Genomic DNA, 21040 nt, shown 5'->3' on the forward strand with positions numbered 1-21040 from the left:
AGGTGAGGTGAATATCTTCGTCTCGGTTTTTAATCACCGATATCCACCGAACCTGGGGTGAATAATTGTTTTAGTATAATTACATCGGTGATTATTTGAAAAATATGCATTTCTTCAAAACAATAGGCCATCTCCGAGTTCATGTCTGCCTCCTCTTCAAAGCGAGTCTAAGTGCGAAGGAAGTTTTTGCGACGGTAATTGGTTCTACTTTACATATGAATGAAAAGTATTTTTCACAACAAAAACTTAGACTGGCTTTGAAGAGGAGGCTGGCATGAACTCGGAAATGGCCTAATTTCTTCGTCTGTCACCTCGACAACACGGCTTGCGGCCATTTAGAAAAACCGCTTAAGTGCTTATCGCGTAATCACCTTATCGGCAACCAATCAGCGCAAAGAATTTTCAATAATCTGTATCACCTATGTAATTATACTAATTGTATATACCTGAAGTCCGGGTTATAGACGAAATGTAGACTGAAGTAACCCTCGCACTTTAATAGCTGGACAATTTAAGCAATTGTTAGTGGGAGGCACGGTGGCCTCATGGTTAGTGCACTCGACTCCAGATCCAGTGGTCCGGGTTCGGGTCCTGGCCGGGGAAATTGTGTTGTGTCTAAGGCAAGACACTTTACTCTCACGGTGCCTCTCTCCACCCAGGTGTACAAATGGGTACCGGCGAATTTAATGCTGGGGGTAACCCTGCAATGGGAGTAGAAGTACTCCTAGTCGCTTCATGCTACAGTAACCGGAGATAAGCGCCAGCCTGATGGGCCTTCTAGGCTCGTAGCAGACTTAACCTTCAATGGGATTCAAACCCATGACCTCTGGGATGCCTGTGCTCTAACCAATGCTCTAACCAATGCTCTACCAACTGAGCCATAAAGCCACTCAATTGCAAGCACCGGCATCGATCACAGAGGTCACGGCTTCGAATCCCGTTCAGTGAAACCGCATGAATTTTTCGGGGTGTCTATGAGACACAATTGCTCAAATTGGGGAGTCAAGGTGGCTTAGCGGTCACCTACCCTGCCTTTCGCCTCTGTGAGCCGGGTTCAACCCTCGGCCCCGAGGTCGTATGTGGGCTGAGTTTAAGTCGATCTCAATGTGACTCCGAAGATTTTTCTCCGGGTACTCCGAGTGAATTCAGGTCAAAGGGACTTTTGTGAGTACTGGTAAAACTGCTTCGAATCATGGTCGTCGGTTACCTTTCTGTGATAAACTTGTAGAGCAGTGCAAAGAGTTCAGCGGCATCTTCAGTCGAGCGCATGCGGTAACGCGCAACTTGCCGATAGTCTCCCCCAGTACCGGAAGTTGCGCTGACAGAGTGACGTCGCCATTCCTTGTTGAAAGTGTCCCGGATATCAACACAAAACACGTCGTTCAGTTTAAGGATGTCAACACTGCTCACGTCATCTGGGTAACAAGGAAAAACGGATGAGAATGTTTACCAACGCAGAGCTCTAGACCTCGAATATTTTGAACTAAAACTGTCTAACTTTTCGACGATGCTATCATTATAACCACGACAAAACTCAACTTGAATAGATATGAAACAGCGTAAAAGACATTCCTTTCCTTTTGTGGATATAGAGGAGGGAGGGGGGTGGGGGGCTGTGCCACCCAACCTTCCCACCCTTGCGCGTTTACTTGACTTCTTTAAACACTGTTGGCAACAAAAAGAGTTGTGCCCTTGGAAACGGATAGGGTGGTGTCTCTAACCATGGGATGATCTTATCTTCCACTAAATGAGGAATCCCCTACAAATCCCTCCGTGGGTCGTTTGATCGGTCATCACTTTCGCGATCATTTGGTACCCATTCACATGACAACTAACGCCGAACTTTACTCAGATTATGCTTGGCAAATGTCTCCCCAGTGGAGATTTGTATCTCAAGAATTATCCTCTTGGAAAGGTCCACTCCGACCATCCTCTCCTCTGTGCCCTCACTGCAACGTTCCTCTGTCTCGACCTCTACCATGTAGGTACCCGACGTCCTATCGGCGGATTAATAAACAAAAACAAATGGACATCTCGTGAGTCACTTCAACTCATTTTTGTTTATGATATATGCACGGATTCTCCAGTGTCACCATTTAAATGAAAGCTAACGAGTAGTACTTCGCTATGGCCTAGTTGAATATGTTTTATAAGGTGGTGTTCACTATCTGACATGGCTGAGGCACTGCAGAGACGAGAAGGGGAGAAAGTTTTGTTTGAAAAAATCATCGCTCCATGCAAGAAAAGCAATATCTGGCCTTTTCGATTGTAGACTATTACGAACGTTTTATCCTTAAATTTGTTATTTTCAGCTATCTGTTCCCCTACTAAACAGACGGATATGTAAAATGGAAGTAATTGTTGAATAAGACTGTGATCAGTCTCTCTTTTGCCCTAAAATCGTTAAAACGAACATGTACGTTGAACTTGCAAAATGGCTGAGGCTGTGGGTCGCAAATACCTCACCAATGCCTGCAGTATTTGCGTCCCGCAACTTCAGCCATTTTGAAAGTTCAACGTACGCGTTCGTTTCGACGATTTTAGAGCAAAAGAGAGACTCCTCGCAGTCTACAGTTGAATTGGCTGGATGTCGAATTGATCCTACGTACAAGTCAGTACTTGACTCCACTTTGTCACGGACTATTCGCTCCAACTCCGGCGCAAAACCAAACTGCAGGCGGCTAGGATGAGCCTCGTCTTCAGTAAGAGGGCCCGTGGACTCCTGGAATATGTGAAATCACTGAATGAGCGAGAACATTGGCGATGGAGAGAGAGATACTTGCGCGAGGACTAGCAATAATTCAAGGCACGAGTTTGTTATGGCTTGTTCACACAGAGAAAAAGGCATGGACGCCAAAACTTCAACGCCGTTGTTAAAATGGACAGCGCCGTGCAATTTTAGGCTTGCTTCAATGACTGAAACGTCTTTGTAATGATGCACACCAAAACGATAATGCGATAGTTTCTTTACCAAACAAATTTGGTTGTTACAACTACGGATTCGTGAGCATGGAATTCGAATGAAACTTGAAAAGATTTTCTTCCATTTTTGACATCGCTCTAAAATTACAAACAAAAAAAATAGTATCAATGGATCATTTGCTAAAATTTCTTTGATATCATCTGCTTTCGTGCCAGGCGGAAATGTTGTGACGGTGAGCAGAAGTGCTATGTTGGATCTCAATCTTAGCATCGATATAATAAGCAGATCTGTGAGAGGGAAGCCTGTTTTTTCACATGCTTGATAAAGATGACAGTAGAGGTTCAAATTTTGGATTCAATACTCGTTCGTATCACCTATACCTGTTCTTTGCTTTCGCAGCTTGGACTGGCGCCCTCTCCAATGAGCATGTCAAGTTTGGGGGACGGTTGATTGTTTGCGGGCTCAGTTTGAAAACTTGTATCATCTTGACAATCTTGCTCATTTTCCTTCAGCTAAATAAGAAAGAGCAAAGCGAAAATCGTAGAGGAAATTCAATGAAAAAATAACCCGATCATATTTGATAACGTTTTGGACACAAAGGGAACATAAGACAACCAATGGGTAAAGTTTCATGCTAAAAGACAATTTAAATATGAACAAGAAGTTGAGCTAAATTGAAACCTGTGTTAATTCTTCATCCCCCTGAATTTCATCTAAAATTCTCAGCCACGAATCACCTCCAATCTGACGAATCTTCTCAACTCTGGAACGAAACGCTACATCAGTGTCATCCACCACTGAGTTGGAATCTGGAAAAGAGTGTCTGGTGTAATTAAAGTGTAAAATGCAGTTTACGTCACCAATAATTACCTGGGAACTGGTTCCAAACTAATAAGCACCTATCACTGACACTAAAACCCAAAAACGCCGAAAAATAAAACGGATACTTTTGAAAACGGTTTCAGCGCTTCATTAATTAAACTGACAGTGCCGTCCATGAATTCAGTTAAAAAGAAGTGAATATTACCTTCCAAGGAGGAACTTGAATGTAACTCTGTCTCTGAGTTCAAGGCTATCACTCTGTCGACACCCTTTACAAAAAAAGGAAGAAAATGATTGACAGAACTGGAAAAATCCCGTGACAAAGACAGCATGGCTTCACTAGTGGATGCCCCATGCAATGTTCTCACTCAATCGACCAGCTCCAAGATGACTTAAAGGGGCACCGTCATGCTTAATTTGCTGTTTTTAGGTCAAAACTGGGTAAAAATGTAAATTTGTACTTTAACCCACACGTAAAACACTCCTGACAACCCCCACTGACAAGATATGAAATATGTTTATGGCACAAAGAGCTGTTCGTATTTAATTTTTGGTGTCTTTCTGACGACACTGTCTCTAAACTTGAAAAAACTGGCCAGATTTTTCAAGCTTCAATCTATTTCCATCCTCTTCATCCTTGGCTAGAAACAACAAACAAATAGCTTCAGTGCACTTCAATGGTTATTGGTAACAAACCCACAGCATTATTTTTTGGTTTTCATTGATGCAAGGACATCTTTTAGTGTTTTGAAGTTTGACTAAAATAGTATGACACTCCCCCTTTAATGGCGAGCTTACGAAACGAGCGACAGAATTCCAAAATCTCGTTTACCTCACTGCATTCTGCACAGTATTAAAGGCGCCCGCAAACGAGAAAACATTGTTGCGGAAGCAAATGTTCCCCTGTTTGCGGCCCCAGGAAACATTTGTTGCCGAAGCCAAATTTGCTTTCCAAGAAGCAAAACTGTTTCTGAATTTGTTCAGAAACATTTTGCTTCCTCAGCAAATATTTCCTCGTTTGCGCGCCGAGGAAAAATTTCGGGAAACAATGTTTCCGGAACAATGTTGCCTCGTTTGCGGGCGCCTTGAAAGCGGAACAAGGCCAATTGGCCTACGTCGCCTCAGATATAAGGATGTACTGCGAAGGGATCTACGGGATTTTGGAATTGACACTACCACATGGACGTCTGCATGCAATCGCCGTGACATCTGGCGTGCGAGTCACCAGCGTGGCATCAGGGTGGATGTGGAGGCAAATCCAGAAAGACCCAAAAAAAACGACGGAATCCCCTGTCACTTATTGATAACGATGATGATGATGATAACCATGTTTCTTTCTTGGCGTAGTCGGTCACAACTGTAGCTGGCCTGAACTAAACTGGCAGGGAACTTACAAAACGACGACGCGTCCGCCAACGACAACGCTACAAAACAGTAATGTTATAGGGAAGATATCTGTTTACAAACATTGCTTTTGTTATTCAAATTTGTCAACCACAGGAACAAAAGATCCTTTATTTCGACAGCCAATAAGGCTCTGGCCCGGGTTGCTCGAAGCATGGTTAGCGCTAACCAGCGTTAAATACCATGGAAACCTATAGGTTTTGATATCTCTTAACCAACGGTTAGCGCTAACCAGGCTTCGAGCAACCGGCTCCAGGGTTGGCACATTAATGAAAATAGGTGACGTCAACGATATCTTCCCTATTGCTTCAAAGAGGAAAAAAATTGTGCTGCACTTTCGACACGCAGTTTAGCACACTTTATTCTTCAGTACAACGATGCAAATTTGAGATTTGACAACAACGTGAGCATTCAAATACAATGCGAACCGTTCACTCTCTATCCTAAAAATAAATTGGTACGAGCGGTTTCTGATTGAAAATTGAGAATGAAAGATTCTCTGTTTCATTCTCAAGTTGTCGTCAAAACCTCAAATTTGGTGATTTCACGCCGTCGTTATGCAGATGAGCTAAAATCCGTGCTGCACGTGCAGCACGATTATTTATGCTCTTTTAACCAATGATATTCTTTTTTTGTGACTTTGTTGCTGTCAGCTTCGTCCTTTTATAAGCGCTCTAATGAACCTCGTCCAAGGACGAACGTTGCCTATAAATATTTCCCGTTAATTATTGAAGTAACTTTGCGATCCTTTCCATGCAAGTCGTTCGTCATGGTTGGAAATTGTGTACTAACATTCCGGGAATAAAATTAGTGTCACATCACGTGAAAACTCTTTGGTAAAACTTCACAGCCCCTTTAAAGTTATCCTATCGTTAGGAAGCACCTTCTTTTGTCCTTTCCTCAATGTTGAATACTGAGGAGGCGTTGGGTAACCGATGATTTCAAAATTCTGTTCTTCCTCTAAAAGCTCGCGAATTCTGTTCATTTCCCTGCTTGTTGGACGACTGCCATCGAGTTCAAGCTAAAAACCAAATAAGACATAAACAGAAGATTTCTAAGCGAGCTTACGACATAAGTTGATTCAATTACCACTTCCTTTACAATTACTGCAAAACACTACATTTCGACACCATGTTCTGTGTTAACAGTGGGCAAGGCGTGTGTCACCTGGGGCCTATTTCACAAAATGGACAAGGCAAGAGTCCATACACCTTATTCCAAAATGGCCGCTGATTTATGCGGATACAAATTGGCCCTTATTGCGTCGTTCAAGATAAAATATTCTTTTGAATTTTAAGCTTAAGAACGAGGCATGAAGGGCTAATTTGAATAAGAACAAAAGAATATTTAAATGGCGGCCATTTTGGAATAAGGTGTATTACGCAAGAGTAAGAATCTGGTATCAGGTTTGTTTCCATCCGCGTCAGAAAAGTGTCTATTTTTAAACCAACTTTTGCGGGAAACTAAGCAATAGACCAAATTGACCAACTCAATGTTGTACCCAATTCAAATCTCCCGGGGTTAAGATTTTTTTGTATTGTATGCATTGTCATGTAGCATTTACGTAAATGATATGCAAATACCTGGAACAAAACGTTTCATTCACAAAGGGTTTGAATATGCCATTTCCGAGTTCAAGTCTGCCTCCCCTTCAAAGCGAGTCTAAATGCGAAGTTTTTCTTATGCAAATTAGTTTTCATTCATATGTAAAGTAGAACTAATTACCATCACAAAAACTTCGCACTTAGACTCGCTTTGAAGAGGAGGCAGACATGAACTCGGAAATGGCCTATTGGGTACAACATTGAGTTAGCCGATTTGGTCTATTACGCATCTATCAACCTGTTCGGCCCGGTCATCAAATGCCGTAAAGACTCGCAGTCGGTAAATTGGCTCCTTTGTCATTTCATTTTCCCTTAAGTCCAAGCATTCCAAGCAGGGTAATTCGCCCAAAGTAAGAACCGCGCCAACGTCGGTGAAATCGTTGTCTCTGAGGTCGAGAGTTGTCAGGGAATACATCTTTTGAAGTCCTACAAATAATAACAAGAAAATGGGAAAATGATGGCTGGCTTTCCCGCTTTGGCTTGGTGAATGACAAATCTGCTATGGCTTGCAAGGTTTACTGTTGAGCATGCGCGCGCGCGTTGGCGAGCGACCAAATCCTTCCGCACGTGATCATAGAGACCATGGTCATAAATGGCGGTCCGTGCATTTGTTTTTGTGTGTTGATGTTAACGAGACCAACTGGTCTTATTTTGGCTTTATATTTTGACCATCAAGGCGAGGATAGTTCTAAAGGCTTATTAGTTTTAAAACAAATATTTTCTTTGGCTGTCATTCATGAAAAAAGGTCTATGGACTTATATCCCAAGTATTTGTCCTGTTTGTAGAGACCAACAAGTTCGGTGTCTCCTGGGCTTAGTATCAATTAACGGATAATCGACTATTTCGCAAATAGTACGTTCAAAGTAAATCCTGGATCGTTCCAGTCCTTTGATGGTATACTCTTTGATGGGGCTAACGGCTAGTGAAGTCCGCCATTTGTTATTGCAATTTTCAGTGTCCTTTTGTCAACTGTCCCCACAAAGGACTGCATGGAACGACCCAGAATTCACTGGGAACTTACTAATAGTGAGACTTGAGAGTTAAACAAAAACCTGTTTCAAAATTCAGTTTGGTTCTTCTCCGATCGTAGACGTTGATTATATCAGATATCAAACCAGAAACGGAAGGAAGAAAACCAGCAAGTCATGGCTAAATAAGAGGTGGCACTAATTTCCATATTTGACAACAAAATTTGCTTCGTTTTTCCTTCAGGAAGTATTGACGAGTTTTACAAATTACCTTCAACGCTGTCTAGTTGATTCCCTGCCAAGTTGAGTTTCTTGACGTTTCCAAGTTTTGTGTTTAAATTACCACCAAGAGTCGATATATCGTTGTACGATAAATCCAACTCGACCAGATTATATAATGGCTGAAATCAAAATACGAGACTTATGAGCACAACTGTATACTTTCTGCTAAAAAGCAAGCGAATCACACAACTGAAAGCTAGACTATCCGATTGCCCGCCGATCGCCTCACGATTCCCTGCCGATCCCCCGAACGGGCAATGGACTGTCAGTTTGCATGCCCATCAAAAAATTTCAGTCCACGAAGTGAAACTTTTCAACTACGTTTTTTTAACGATGTCTTCCTTTGCAAAAATTAATTCCTTTGATTACAACTAACGAACAAAGGAAGTGGCCAAGGGAATCAACCATCCTTGCAGTCACGAGGGGCGCAGCTTGACGAGATCCGGTCAAAGGCAAAGATATGGCACTACCAGCAGATCTCCTGTACTTCGGTGATTTACGACACCTTGTTTTTGAAACTGTAATCTACTACCCTCACAAAAAATAAACCCAACAAAAATGCGTATCGGAAGTAATTTCCAGTTTGGACATCAAACCACACTGGTAACAAGTAGTACAATTGTTTATTTTACGACCTGAAACATACCTTTAAAGTGTTGCTATGATCAAAAAATCAATTCTTCTTTTTCTTTGGATTTCAAAGCAATGTTAACTAAACACTAGGTGACCCAAGTTTTAGGCGCTGATTTAAAAAAAGACACTGGTGAAATTATGCCCTAATTTCAGTCGTCACTATTTGATTACCCATACACGTATAAATAGCACAAATACCTCAAAGTAATATCATAATAAATATTAATATCAATAAATAATCAACATTAATATCAAGATTAATAATAACTACTGAATCACCAAGAGCGAGGTTGTTACAGCAAAATCTCAAACTGAGGCCTTGTCATAATGGTCGAGCGAGAGCGAGGTTAACACAGCAGCTAGGCCGAGGTTTGAGATTTTGCTGTAACAACTGAATGGTTGAGGTTATTAAGTTGTTTATTATATGGCTAACAGAACGGCTGCAAATAAGAAAAAACTAATGTGCATAGTCTATAATCGGCCCGTGGGCATTACGGGAGAATAATGCCCTGGCGCTTAGCTGCTCTTAGCCAATCACAACATGTGTTATATCTGCCACAAACACTAGCCATATAATAATCAATATTATTATCAATCTTAGCTGTCAATATTACCTGTAATATAGTAGTAGAATAACCAATACCTCTATTACATACCTCCAAGTGTTCAATAGCCTCAATACAATTATGGCTTAGATTTAAACTCGTGACCTCTGGTAGCAAAGCCTACAACAAAAGACAATGTCTTACGGAAAGGTATTGAGATATCTTAACTCTTACGCAATGCCCTCGCTCTGATGCGTCAACTCCTGAGACAGCCCCCCTGAGAATAGGGTTTCTTGGAGGAAGTTGGTGGCGTTTTAACGGCCGCATATCAAATTCTTCGGCGAAGTAGTGCTTGATAAATACAATCTCCACAAACGATACACGAAATATTACAGGCGCGACAAGACAAGTTAAACAAATTTCACCTTTAAACAACTTGAAAGCATTCAAATACTCTTCATATAACTTTTTTCACTATATTTAGTAAATCTAGAACAAACTGATAAGACAATTTTTTTTTATCGTTCAAGTTCGGACACAACTCTTGGTCATCCATTTGCGCATACAAGGAACAGTGTTGACTTTGTAGCTCAGTCGAAAGAGCAATGGTGATTTAATCAAGTGGTCGAGGGTTCGGTTCCCACCCAGGTCAGTCTTTTTTCTCACCAGTTCCAGCCATGCCCGAGTTGTTCGAAGCACGGTTAGCTCTAACCGGTGTGAAATACCATGGAAACCTATAGGTTTTGATACCTTTTAACCAACGGTTAGCGCTAACCAGGCTTCGAGCAACCGGCCCCAGATGCATTACATTGGAATAGAGCGAGTTTCAATCGAGTGTAATTACTTTGGCCAATCAAAAAGGACCGGTAAACCAATCAAAACTCGAAGTAATTACACGTAGCCGACACAAAGCGCGAGAAAATGTGCACGCGCGAGCTGCGATTGGTTTTGGTTTCACTTCTCATTGGTTGAAAAAGTGGTGGGAGAACTTTTGACCCAATCACTGAGTGAGTGAGTGAGTGAGTGAGTGAGTGAGTGAGTGAGTGAGTGAGTGAGTGAGTGAGTGAGTGAGTGAGTGAGTGAGTGAGTGAGTACGAGGTGCGTTCGATTCCCGAAAGTAGTTGTATATTTTGGGGAGAATCGTTTTGTATCCCTTTCTCGTATTTGTTGAGTAATGAAGGTATCGCACCATAAGTATTTTGACAGTTTCTTGTTGGTAGTACTTTTATAACAAAAGTAAACAATTATAAAATACATGTTTTATAATGCGAGATCAGTTTTGTGGGATATCAGTAGCATTTCTCGCTGGATAGCCAAACAGAACGACTCCCCTCCGTATACAGGGCGATGTATTGCCGGACAGTCACCCATCCAGGTATTAACCCAGTCCAAAAGGACTTGACTTCCTTTGGGCAAGCCGTAACACTATCTCATGAGATCGAGGTTATTTGAGCCAGCACAAGATGGCGCCCAAACTCTGACATCCCGCGGGACTGAAACGATAAGAATGTGTTCTCCTTCGTCCAACACAATAGCACTTGGAATAGACCATATTCGTATTCTCAGTATTGGACTGCAACTAGCTTGCAATGGAGGCTACTGCGGGCAACCTCGTCCCCAGGGCGCTTTTCCCTGGCTTTGGGTGGGACAGGTTACCCGTTAAAAAGTATTTGCATTTGAAAAGATTTCCCCGCTTTAGCCTCCATTGCCAGCTAGTTCCAGTCCAATACTGAGAATACGGATATGGTCTATTACCCTAAAAGATATCTCTGTGCGGATTAAAATAGTCGTTAAAAGGAATCAGTTTAATCTTTACCTTGAGACACGAACAGCTTGTGTATAGAAACAATAGGACAACCATAACACGTCACATTTATTTAAGATGGCGGCGCCCAGGAAATTTGAAAACAAAAATAGGCGATTTTAAAACTCATTTATTTCGGATACAAATGCTTTCTCTTAGAATTTTCAAAACGTGTTTGACTGTACAGATTATGTCCTGTGATCGATTTAAAGTTAATTGACTCCCAGGATGGATAAATATGTAAATTCAACCCTCAATTTCAATACAGTATCAGGTAGACAAGTATTGAAAATGAAGATTATTATCAGCTTAAAGGCATGATCCTGATATAACACAAAATTCTCATGACCAATCAGCGAAGTAATCTAGGGAAGCAGTTAGGAGAATGAACTTCTAGATCACGGGAGTCAAACTCAATGCATGTAATATTTACCACTGATTCGTCAATGTACGGCAGGCTATTGCTGCTAAAATCAACTTCTGTTAAGGCTGTCCACGAGCGAAGATTGGACGTAGGCTTCAGTGACGCCGTGCCAGCATCTATGTCGACGCTCTCTAACACGCCCTGTTCCCAAATCTCGTCATCAACCAAAATGTCCTGCAATTCATGAATGAGGAAGAATGCAGTCATGCGCATTTTTTTTTATATATGCAAATGCGCTTTACACTATTTTATGAGGGACGGGACGGGAGGGGACGGGACTGTGATACAAATGGGGACGGGGCTGTGATAAACATGGCAGCTATGCAGTTCACGACCTTATATTTGAAGAGCCAGTATGATTCACAGAAGCCCAAGACGAGAGCAGGGGAGTTAACGCAACCTCAACGCCGACGAAAACGTCACTTTTGCGCTTTCGGCTCATGTGTTCCGAGAAAGGACTCATTCAGGGGAAATATCGCCGTTAGACTTTCAAGCATTCTGGATAAGGACGATAAGCCGGAGGTCCCGTCTCACAACCCTTCAATGTTAATAATCCTGTGGGACGTAAAAGAACCCACACACTTGTCGCTAAGAGTAGGGCACGTAGTTCCCGGTGTTGTGGTCTGTCTTCTGTTGTGTATCATGGTTGGGAGGGTAAAAAAAGGGGCCACAGTAATTGGCGCAAGCTGTTGTGGCGCTCTGCCAGCTTGACTGGCAAAGTTAATAAATTAAAACAAAAAATAAACAGCGACGGACTCATAGTTGGCTAGCCCCAACTACGGAATGTTTCGTCTGACTCGTAAGGCTGTCTTAATGAAGCTGCCAAAAGAGGGTGAAATTTAAAAAAAATAATAAGTAGATACCTTTAACAAGTGGACTGAGTTGTGAACACTAAGTTTGGTGACGTTAGGCTGCAAAACGCTTAATCCTTCAAATGGCTCCACTTCACAGCTATCAATCTTAAATTAATAAAAAAAAAGGTGGTTAAGTCAACAACTGTGAACGGTGCTGTCCATACGTATCTAAGCAGATTCAAATTTTTTTCACTTTCACACGTATCGGCATTCAAATCAAATTTGCCCGTCCACACGTATCGAGATTCGTTCTAGTATTGAGGACTCCTCTGTTACTATTGTCATCAGAGCATGCGCCAGGAGGCGTGCGAGTTGGCGACAAGAGGATCGATAGCGTTTCGTTCAACGGTCATGTTGAATATCTAAGCGGTAAAGACTGGATCAGAGTTTGTAACGTCATCGGGTTTGAAGGTATGCGGATTCGACCGTCCACACGATTCCAAACTCTTTGCGGATTCAAAACTTTCCACTCTGGATAGCGGATTTTAAAAGTTGCTGATTCGCATGCCGGATTTGCCGGAAACGTGGACGAAAGGCGAATCCGCAAAGAAAAAGTTGCGGATTCAAAAACATCCGGATAGGAGTAGACGGGGCCTAAACCATTCAGTTCCAGGTCCTTGCTAAGGCCTGGTTTTCCCTAAGCATCAATCTCGACCACAGAGCTCTTCTCTGTTGCGCATGACTGAGGGAGAGAAGAGCACTGTGGAGCCCTGAAACAAAGTGTCTTCTCATTGGTTTTCGTGAACAACGACGAAAATCGTCTCTGATTGGTGAATTCATGTTAGCAGGAGGATTGAGCGGCCGCCGTAACGTTCAAATAGCCATTTTTTTTTGGCTATAAGAGCCCTACCGCGCATGCTCCCCTACACAGAATTTCCCGGAGCCTCGGGTCATGCGCAGACATAAGATCTGAGGCTCTAGGATGGTGCTTGCGTCGCTAGTGGAAACCAGGCTTAAAACTCCCTTTCATCAATCTAGGACGGCGACATCCCAGAAAACGTCATTCAAAATATAACTTTGCACTATTGAAGGTCTTTCGAGTTTTCCACCACGTTTAAGTGGTCGATTCTTAAACTGCCTGCTATTGCTGAACACGGTCCGATGAATTCATTAATCGTAACTCGTGTAACTAAATAATAAAGATAAGGTATCATTATTTACCTCAAGTGTCTTCAAAGACTTGAAGATAGAAAGATTACATTTCAACGTTATGTTATCAGTTAGTTCAACAAGCTTCCTAACCCCGCAAACCTGAAGGCATAAAATGTTAAAAGAAGCATTAACAAACAGCCAATACACTAAAAACTGAAGGGCTCAAGGTCGTATCAGAAGAGCACAAAGCGTTACGAACTAACAAGGATTTTTCCAATTTCGATTCCACTTACGCCGGATCAACTGATTGCCACTTTTTCTATTTTTTTCACGTTGCTGGCGAGGAACTAAAGAGAGAAATTGGCATAGGTGTAGAACCATTTACCGTGACTAACCTTTAAGTGTTTTAGCTGGTATAGAAAGTCGTACAAATTTCCAATTTCTCCATGAGGAACATGAGAATCTAGGAAAGAAAGAAACGACTCTTGTCACAGCATGTTGTGAAGTGAAGTTCGGTCGTATATGGGCTGAGTTCCAGTCCATGGGTTTGTCTTCGAGCATTTTCGTCCCCAAAGCAAACCGTTTCTATGTGTCACGTGGTCGACGAAACAGAGGGCTCTCTTCGTTCGCCGACCGAGTGATCAAAAGAAACCGGGATGGCTCTGGGGACGAGAATTTTTTTCGGTTACTCTGTTTTTTCTGTCCCTCGTCAAAATCGACGACCACGAAGCTCTGTTATAGGAGCCTCATTCCGTTGCCCCATTATCCTGATCGTCTAATTTCATCATAATTCGCTGGAGATAATAAATTGAAGTAAATTAAGTTGAATTTATGGCGATACACGCACGTTTAAGAGTGCCTGCTGACAAAACAACAGGGAATTCAACTGGCACGACGAGGGCTTGGGCAAAGAAATAGAGGATATTACATGGCCGTGCGGGGATACGAATTTTATCTTCGAGTGCTGCAAGTATCTCTCACGAGTGAGCGAAGCGAACGAGTGATAGATACTTTCAGCACGAGAAGATAAAATTCTTATCCCCAAGCGGCCATGTAATGTTCTGTTTATTATATAGATATTGATGAAATGTCTAGATTTAATTAAAACAACTTGTTTTGTTCAGTTTCGAAACGATGAAAAAGTGGTCACCAACCGCTAAAACACGCATGTTGTGTAACATGAACCAAGATATGAAAGTTATGAAAAACAAATCATGATAATGTCAAATTTTTCAATAAAAATGTTAATGTAGTAGAGAAGAATTATAATGAAGCACAAAAGTATCTTACAATGAAGAGAAAGCTCGCGTTTTAGTGGCTAATCGTGTTGGTTACCATGACAACACCTATATCCTCACATGTGAAAGATAAATATGATATGTTCACTGCGCGCGGTGAAGATATTATTTTTTAGTAAAAGGAGAAATCCTGGTATTTCATCAATATCTATATAATAAATATTATTATTGGTTTAACGAGAAAAGTGGGTCGTTCTGCACGTGCGGCACGCATTCTAGACTAGTACATTTCTTTGCCGTAAACAACAACGTGAAATCGCCAACTCTAACGTTTTGAAGCCTACCACAAGTCGGTGCAGCCATTCCGAGTCTGTTCGTAATACAGTGAAGTTGTAGAGGTGTTAGGGAAAACTGTTCATCTTTGGCCAAGATTTCATCTCCTTTAGGAATAGAATATAACGAAAAACAATTAAAGTACTGCAACGAAATTTCATTTACAGGTGTGAATACTTACCAGAAGAAATCATGACGATTTTCCGCTACGAGTCTATGACACTAAAAAAATATCACTCGGTACGAATCGAGTGGATATGAGTCGAGCGGTTACCAACCATTTTAGAAAGACGGTACTGTAATTTCTTCGTAGTTATTTTAAAATCCGTAAGGGTTTGTCCAGTCCGAAGTGAACCCAAGTACTCTTGCACGACACCTAGTGAGCAAACCTGGCGGTGTATGTAAAGTGAACGAAAAATCATAACCCTGTTGTGCTCATCTTGGCTGTTTAAAGTGCCTATGATGTAAAAAAATACCTTTTTCTTATTTTAAAGACCTTTCAAAATGTTGAAGAATGGTGTTTTCTATTTTGGAACTCCAGAGATATTCAAGTTTTTGCTAAAAAAAATTGATGACGTCACAAACATTGCAAATGACTGTAATGAATCAGAATACCTCCGAAAATATTGAAGTAATGATATTCAATCTTGGCACCAATAATGTACATCAGATAAGGTACAAAGTGACACCTATTAAGATGTTGCCATGAATTGAAATTGGAACCATATAGAACTAAATATAGGCAGTAGCCAGCCTGGGACCGTTTCTCGAAAGACTCGAAAACTTTTCGGGCCCGAAAAGCCATTTGTGAAACTGCTATCCGCTTGTTTTGGAAAGCTGATCTGTTAAGATGTTTTCAAGATAACAAGAGGCAGAATGAGTATGAAGTTTGACGACTTAAACCCTCTCGTTTTTTGAGAAAAAGGAAGGGAGGGAATTTTGACACCCGAAAAAGGCCCGAAAAGTTTCGGGAGTTTCCGGAAACAGACTCCAGGGGCCCGTTTCTCGAAAGTCCCGAAAACGTTTCGGGCCCGAAAAGCTATTTGTGAAACTGCTATCCGTTTGTTTTGGAAAGCTGATCTTTTAACACGTTTTCAAGGCAGCAAAAAGCAAAATGACTGTGAAGTTTGACGACTTAAATCCTTTTCGTTCTTCAGATACAAAGGAAATTGTCATACCCGAAAATGGCCCGTAAAGTTTCGGGACTTTCGAGAAACGGGCCCCAGGGAGGGATGACATCCGAATTCGGCGTTCTAACTACTGTGTCACGCCACTTTCCGTGCAAATTCATACAACTGGTTACATTGTAATTCGCTTACCACTTAAAAACAACTCTTTCGCTAAGGAATGAGTGACTCCACAAACATCCTATGAGACGTCAACAAAAGTTACAGTTGATGAGCAGGTAATAAGTAACAACAGAATATCGCATTTTCTGATTGGTCAATGACAAATGCATAACTTGGTTATAAAGTGCAATAGAGGTTAGAGTGCAATGCGGAAGTTGCTACAGAAACACAGCTTCAGAGTAATTTTAATGAGCATATTTATATAAAAAGTCGTAAGCACTTGCTTGTGCATTTTGTGATTTATGGTCACTCGTGATATTTTGAAAGTTCTCAAATTGCAGTCGCCGATCACTCGTGACCATAAATCACGAAATGAACTCGCAATCATATGATTTCCTATGCAAATAACATTAACTAAAAGAATGGACTACCTAAAATCCTGTCTAAATGTATACAAGAATAAATCTGACACCATAGACATTGACAGACCACCATTTTTTTTTTAATTTTACACATAAGAAAGTCATTACCCAGGATGCCAGAGCGTTTTTCTTTCTCAGAGAGATGGAATAGCGAGTCCCGCAGAGGTGAGAGTTGTGACTCACTATTCTGTCACTCTTTAAAGAGAGGAAAAAACCTGCAACCTCTGGCATCCAGGGTAACAAGTCATTGCTTCTAATTACTCAGACAGCAGTTGGGCTGGCATAAAATGTAGAATTTGCACATACCAGTGATTAAGCCATTATTAAAGTTATACTTTGAGATTTCAATTTGTCATAACTCCAGGTCTCAGTTGTTCAAAAACAAATACCGGTAGTTCAAATAATCCACTTTATTAATCGCTATTTTGAAGTTGATGATCTTATGCACCTACTGGCGCAAGGAGAAAGGATGATGATGATTCAGCAGTTCACCACTATCAGAAACCAACATTGCATTTATTTATTTGCTTGGACACTGATTTATGTATATCAACTGGACAGCATTATCCGAATACCAAAAAAGAACATGCTGGAATAACCTGCATGCCATCAAAATGCATAAAAAACACAAAAGCCCAGCTGCGCTTGAAACTGGACAATTATTATGTCCAAAATGCATGCAATGAGACGCAATAGCCTCCATTTTGATCGGCATTACAAAGTGTCCCACTATTTGCAACAAAATACGGCAAACAGTCTGCAAGACTGGAATAGCTGAATCTGATTCTTAAATTTCCTAAAATTATAGGCAACTTCTGATCATGTCACAGATCATCTCAGATCACATACATTGTAAAAACCAGGCTTTAACTTTTATGGAGCCTGGAAAAAAGAATGGGTGGCACTGAATAATACCCAGTAATTGACTCTATAACTTACAAATTTATCAGATTCAAGAAAATCCAGCACTTCTTGTGGCAGCTTTTCATCAAATTTCAACAGAAGGGTTTCAAAGTACGCTTCCAATGCTTGTCTTCTTTTCTCCACATATTCAGGTTGCAAGATACCAAAGTATTTCTTCGGGGGAATCAAAGATCGATCAACCCCGTAGCATTTGACAAGCTGAGGAGGTGTAAGGCAGCACATTAAAAAGGGTTGAATAATCATTATAATAAATTAAATTAAATAAATTCTTTTATAATTACAAAAAATGTGCTATTTTCTATTTTTTGAAAGTATTATTTTGTTTAATTTTTCAGTAGCCTCCCACCAATGTGGTACAGGTTTGATTCTGAAGACTTGGTGTCACACGGCATGACTTTTCCGGGGGTGGGGGGCAGGGGTTAAGGGATAGGGGGTGAAGGGTGAGGGGTAGGGGGTGAGGGGTGGGGGTAGGGGGTGAAGGGTGAGGGGTAGAAGTGAGGGGTGAGGGATAGCGGTGGGGGTAGGGGGTGAAGGGTACAACAGCTGAAACAACCCAAACCTTGACAAAAATGCTAAACTTAGGTCTCAATATTATCTAAATAAAAGCATAGTGTTTAGGCCAAAGGTTACCATTTTGTAAAGGTTTGGGTTGTTTTGGCGATTGTACCCTTCACCCCCTACCCCCCACCCCTACCCCTCACACTCACCCCTCACCCCCTACCCCCAGCCTCGGAATAGCCATGCTGCTGTCACATGTTTGTTGAGTTGGTTGGTTCTATACTCTGCTCCAAGAGCTTTTTCTCTGGGGTACTCTGGTTTTGGCCTCCGCTCAAAAACCAACCCATGACTTTATATTCATGAGTTGATTACATTTGATTTCTTTTCCATACATTGTCCCCAACAGTACTGCAGCCCTAAATACACTTTTACACTAAAATAAATTTCACCATTATTGTGATACAACCTGTATGTGGAATTTTTAGAAGTTGCTCCTAATCTCAAAATAATATTCTCCTTTGCTGAAATATCTCTGTTCACCCATTGCAAACACATTTTCACTACAACATTCTAATTTTAGTGTGCCGTGAAATTTAACAAAACAGAAGTGGTTAATGTCCCTCATGACAAAGATAGTGAGGCGTGAATTTATTCCTGAGATGACATCACAAACTGTTCTGCATGGGAAAAATTATTTCAAAACTGGAATGAATGAATAAATGAATTAAAGACACCTTATCGCAAATTCACGTGAGGGACAGTCTGATACAAATTGCCCCTCAACAGCTCAGTCCTGGGACAATCATTTGCCAATATTGTCAACAGTGCAAATTTCATGCAGCCTTTTGGAAGCAGTTTTGCAACCTGGTTAACATAAAATACATGTTTATTTGTGCTTATAAATTTGACTTTTGTGCACTAAAAGAATGAGGTTAGGGGTAATTTAAAGAAATTTGTAAAGGTTACAATTTTCCCAGACTTAACTGTATGTTCTTAGCCAGTCAGATTCAAAGTAGTGCATACGCTTTGCAATAACAGCAACAAAAGCAACCATCTATTCCACACTGAAGAGCCATGCAACTACCTTTTCATGCAGCTCGTAAAATTCTCTGTAGCGTCTTGTTACAATCCAAGAGTACTCCTTTATAAAAACTTCAAGGTAATACACCTGGGAAAAGACAATGTAATGAGAATTGATTATGCCTTTGAAAGAGCATGTGTGTGTGTAACTAGAGCGGTTTTCAAATAAGTGTCGTAAAACCAAAACCAAAGTAATTACTTTGGCTAATCAAAAAGGACGGAGACAATCCAGTAAACCAATCAAAACTCGAAGTAATTACACGTGGCCGACACAAAGCGCGGGAAAATGTGCACGCGCGAGCTACGATTGGTTTTGGTTTCACTTCTGATTGGTCGAAAAAGTGGCGCGAGACATTTGAACCAACCACTGATTGAAGTAATGCAAAACTAAAGTAATTATCTAATTACTTTCGACACTCAATTGAAAACCACTCTATGTAAAAATAATTCATTTTAGAATTGGTAGTTTTGAACTTCCAATAATTTCTTTTAAATTTGGTTCTTCTTGTCTGTTAAAGTCCCCTGACAATCTACAGCCCAGTGATGAACTGATATTTCCATCATATAACACACTAATTTCCTATTTTAAAACACTAACTTCACTAATAATGCCAAGTTAAGGGTGTAGCTAGCGGTTCTGTTGTTGCAAAGCACGAGAGATTTCTCATACAACATTGAATAGTCGAAAGGGGGCAAGATCTGATGATATGACAAAGTAATTCTCGACCTCTTACAAACTGTTCCGACTACATTAATCTGTAGTGGCAGAAAAGGGTAAATCTGATGTAAACAAACTGATAAGTTATTGCCGGTTGTCTAAAGCATTAAGCTTAATGTACTGTAACTCAGCAAAACAAAGATGAAAGTCATGAAATTGTAAAGAATCTAAGAAATCAGGGCTTGGCTAAACTGCAGAATACTCGGCCACGTATTTGCATATGAATAGCGGGTGTTGTTACGTGACTCGTTCTTCAAACGATAAAACTACTTAACACTATACTGGCGTGGTATTCTGGAATTATTCCATTTACAGAAAATCTTCAGTGAACGGCTGCTTGTCATAATTTTCGCGCAGACTATTAACATACTGAACACACCGGTCGCGATCCCTGAAGATCCATGGATTTCTAATTAAACAATCGTCTATGCTTGTTTACAAACACGAAACCATAGTAGCTTGAACTTCACGATCGAGATGAAAACCATGACAGAGTTTTATGTGAAGATTTAAACTGCGGTGTTTGCATGTTTGTTTGGATTGCAAAATATATAACCTGACACGTTCTAGTACAGGTAACGCAAATTAGGTTGCAAATATTTCTTGTGTATAAATACAGAAGTTTAATGTTTATCGCGATGCACTTCTTGTGCAGAGACTTTGATGTAATCAGTAACACATCATGGCTTAAATACACAGCTGATCAAAGCGGATGTTTTGTCGTACTCCTCCAAAGTCGTTTTCCTAACAGGAGACACCTGGTAGTAATCACGGAAGGGGAAGTCATCTTACCGTGTGAGTCTCAACTTGCTCTGTTGCGGGGATCAAGACTTTCCTTATCTTCATGGCAGTGTTAAAATTTTTCAATAACTGGTTATTATGTTTCTGATCTCTACAATCCACTATACAGGGCCTACGATCAAGATACGCCACGATACGCCACAAAAACCATTAATTCATTGAAAGAAAAACAAACTTGGTAGCCATTCCTGTTCTAAAAGAACTAGGAGGGTTGGTAACTAAAAATACAAGTTGGGGCAAGTTTTCACTTGTAACTTAAAACTGGGGTGAACTAAGAAGCACGAGACTGGCCCTCATCGAATGGCTGAAGCGCGGCCAGAGGAAAAGATTTCTAGCCAGATACTCAGAAGTTACCCTGGTCCCTGAGGTTTTTCTTGAGCC

General features: G+C 41.0%; 1 protein-coding gene across 1 annotated transcript in view; it reads right to left on the reverse strand.

Moving 5' to 3' along the window:
- LOC138057030 (nischarin-like) overlaps nt 1-20819 on the reverse strand; it is a 29829-nt gene extending 9010 nt beyond the window's left edge. The window contains exons 1-19 of the mRNA XM_068903033.1: nt 20651-20819; nt 19145-19228; nt 17578-17760; nt 16247-16295; nt 14939-15034; nt 13752-13819; nt 13426-13515; nt 12274-12369; nt 11420-11584; nt 9294-9362; nt 7994-8123; nt 6992-7179; nt 6033-6170; nt 3951-4014; nt 3605-3732; nt 3304-3435; nt 2610-2722; nt 1849-1997; nt 1208-1415 (exon numbers count right to left, since the gene is read on the reverse strand). Coding sequence (XP_068759134.1) covers nt 1208-1415; nt 1849-1997; nt 2610-2722; nt 3304-3435; nt 3605-3732; nt 3951-4014; nt 6033-6170; nt 6992-7179; nt 7994-8123; nt 9294-9362; nt 11420-11584; nt 12274-12369; nt 13426-13515; nt 13752-13819; nt 14939-15034; nt 16247-16295; nt 17578-17760; nt 19145-19228; nt 20651-20704 — 2204 coding nt within the window. The 5' untranslated portion in view covers nt 20705-20819. The remainder of the gene's footprint in view (nt 1-1207; nt 1416-1848; nt 1998-2609; nt 2723-3303; nt 3436-3604; nt 3733-3950; nt 4015-6032; nt 6171-6991; nt 7180-7993; nt 8124-9293; nt 9363-11419; nt 11585-12273; nt 12370-13425; nt 13516-13751; nt 13820-14938; nt 15035-16246; nt 16296-17577; nt 17761-19144; nt 19229-20650) is intronic.
- Nucleotides 20820-21040: the final 221 nt, after the last annotated feature.

Source organism: Montipora capricornis, chromosome 7 (genome assembly GCF_036669925.1).
Source record: "Montipora capricornis isolate CH-2021 chromosome 7, ASM3666992v2, whole genome shotgun sequence".
NCBI classification, from domain to species: Eukaryota; Metazoa; Cnidaria; class Anthozoa; order Scleractinia; family Acroporidae; genus Montipora; species Montipora capricornis.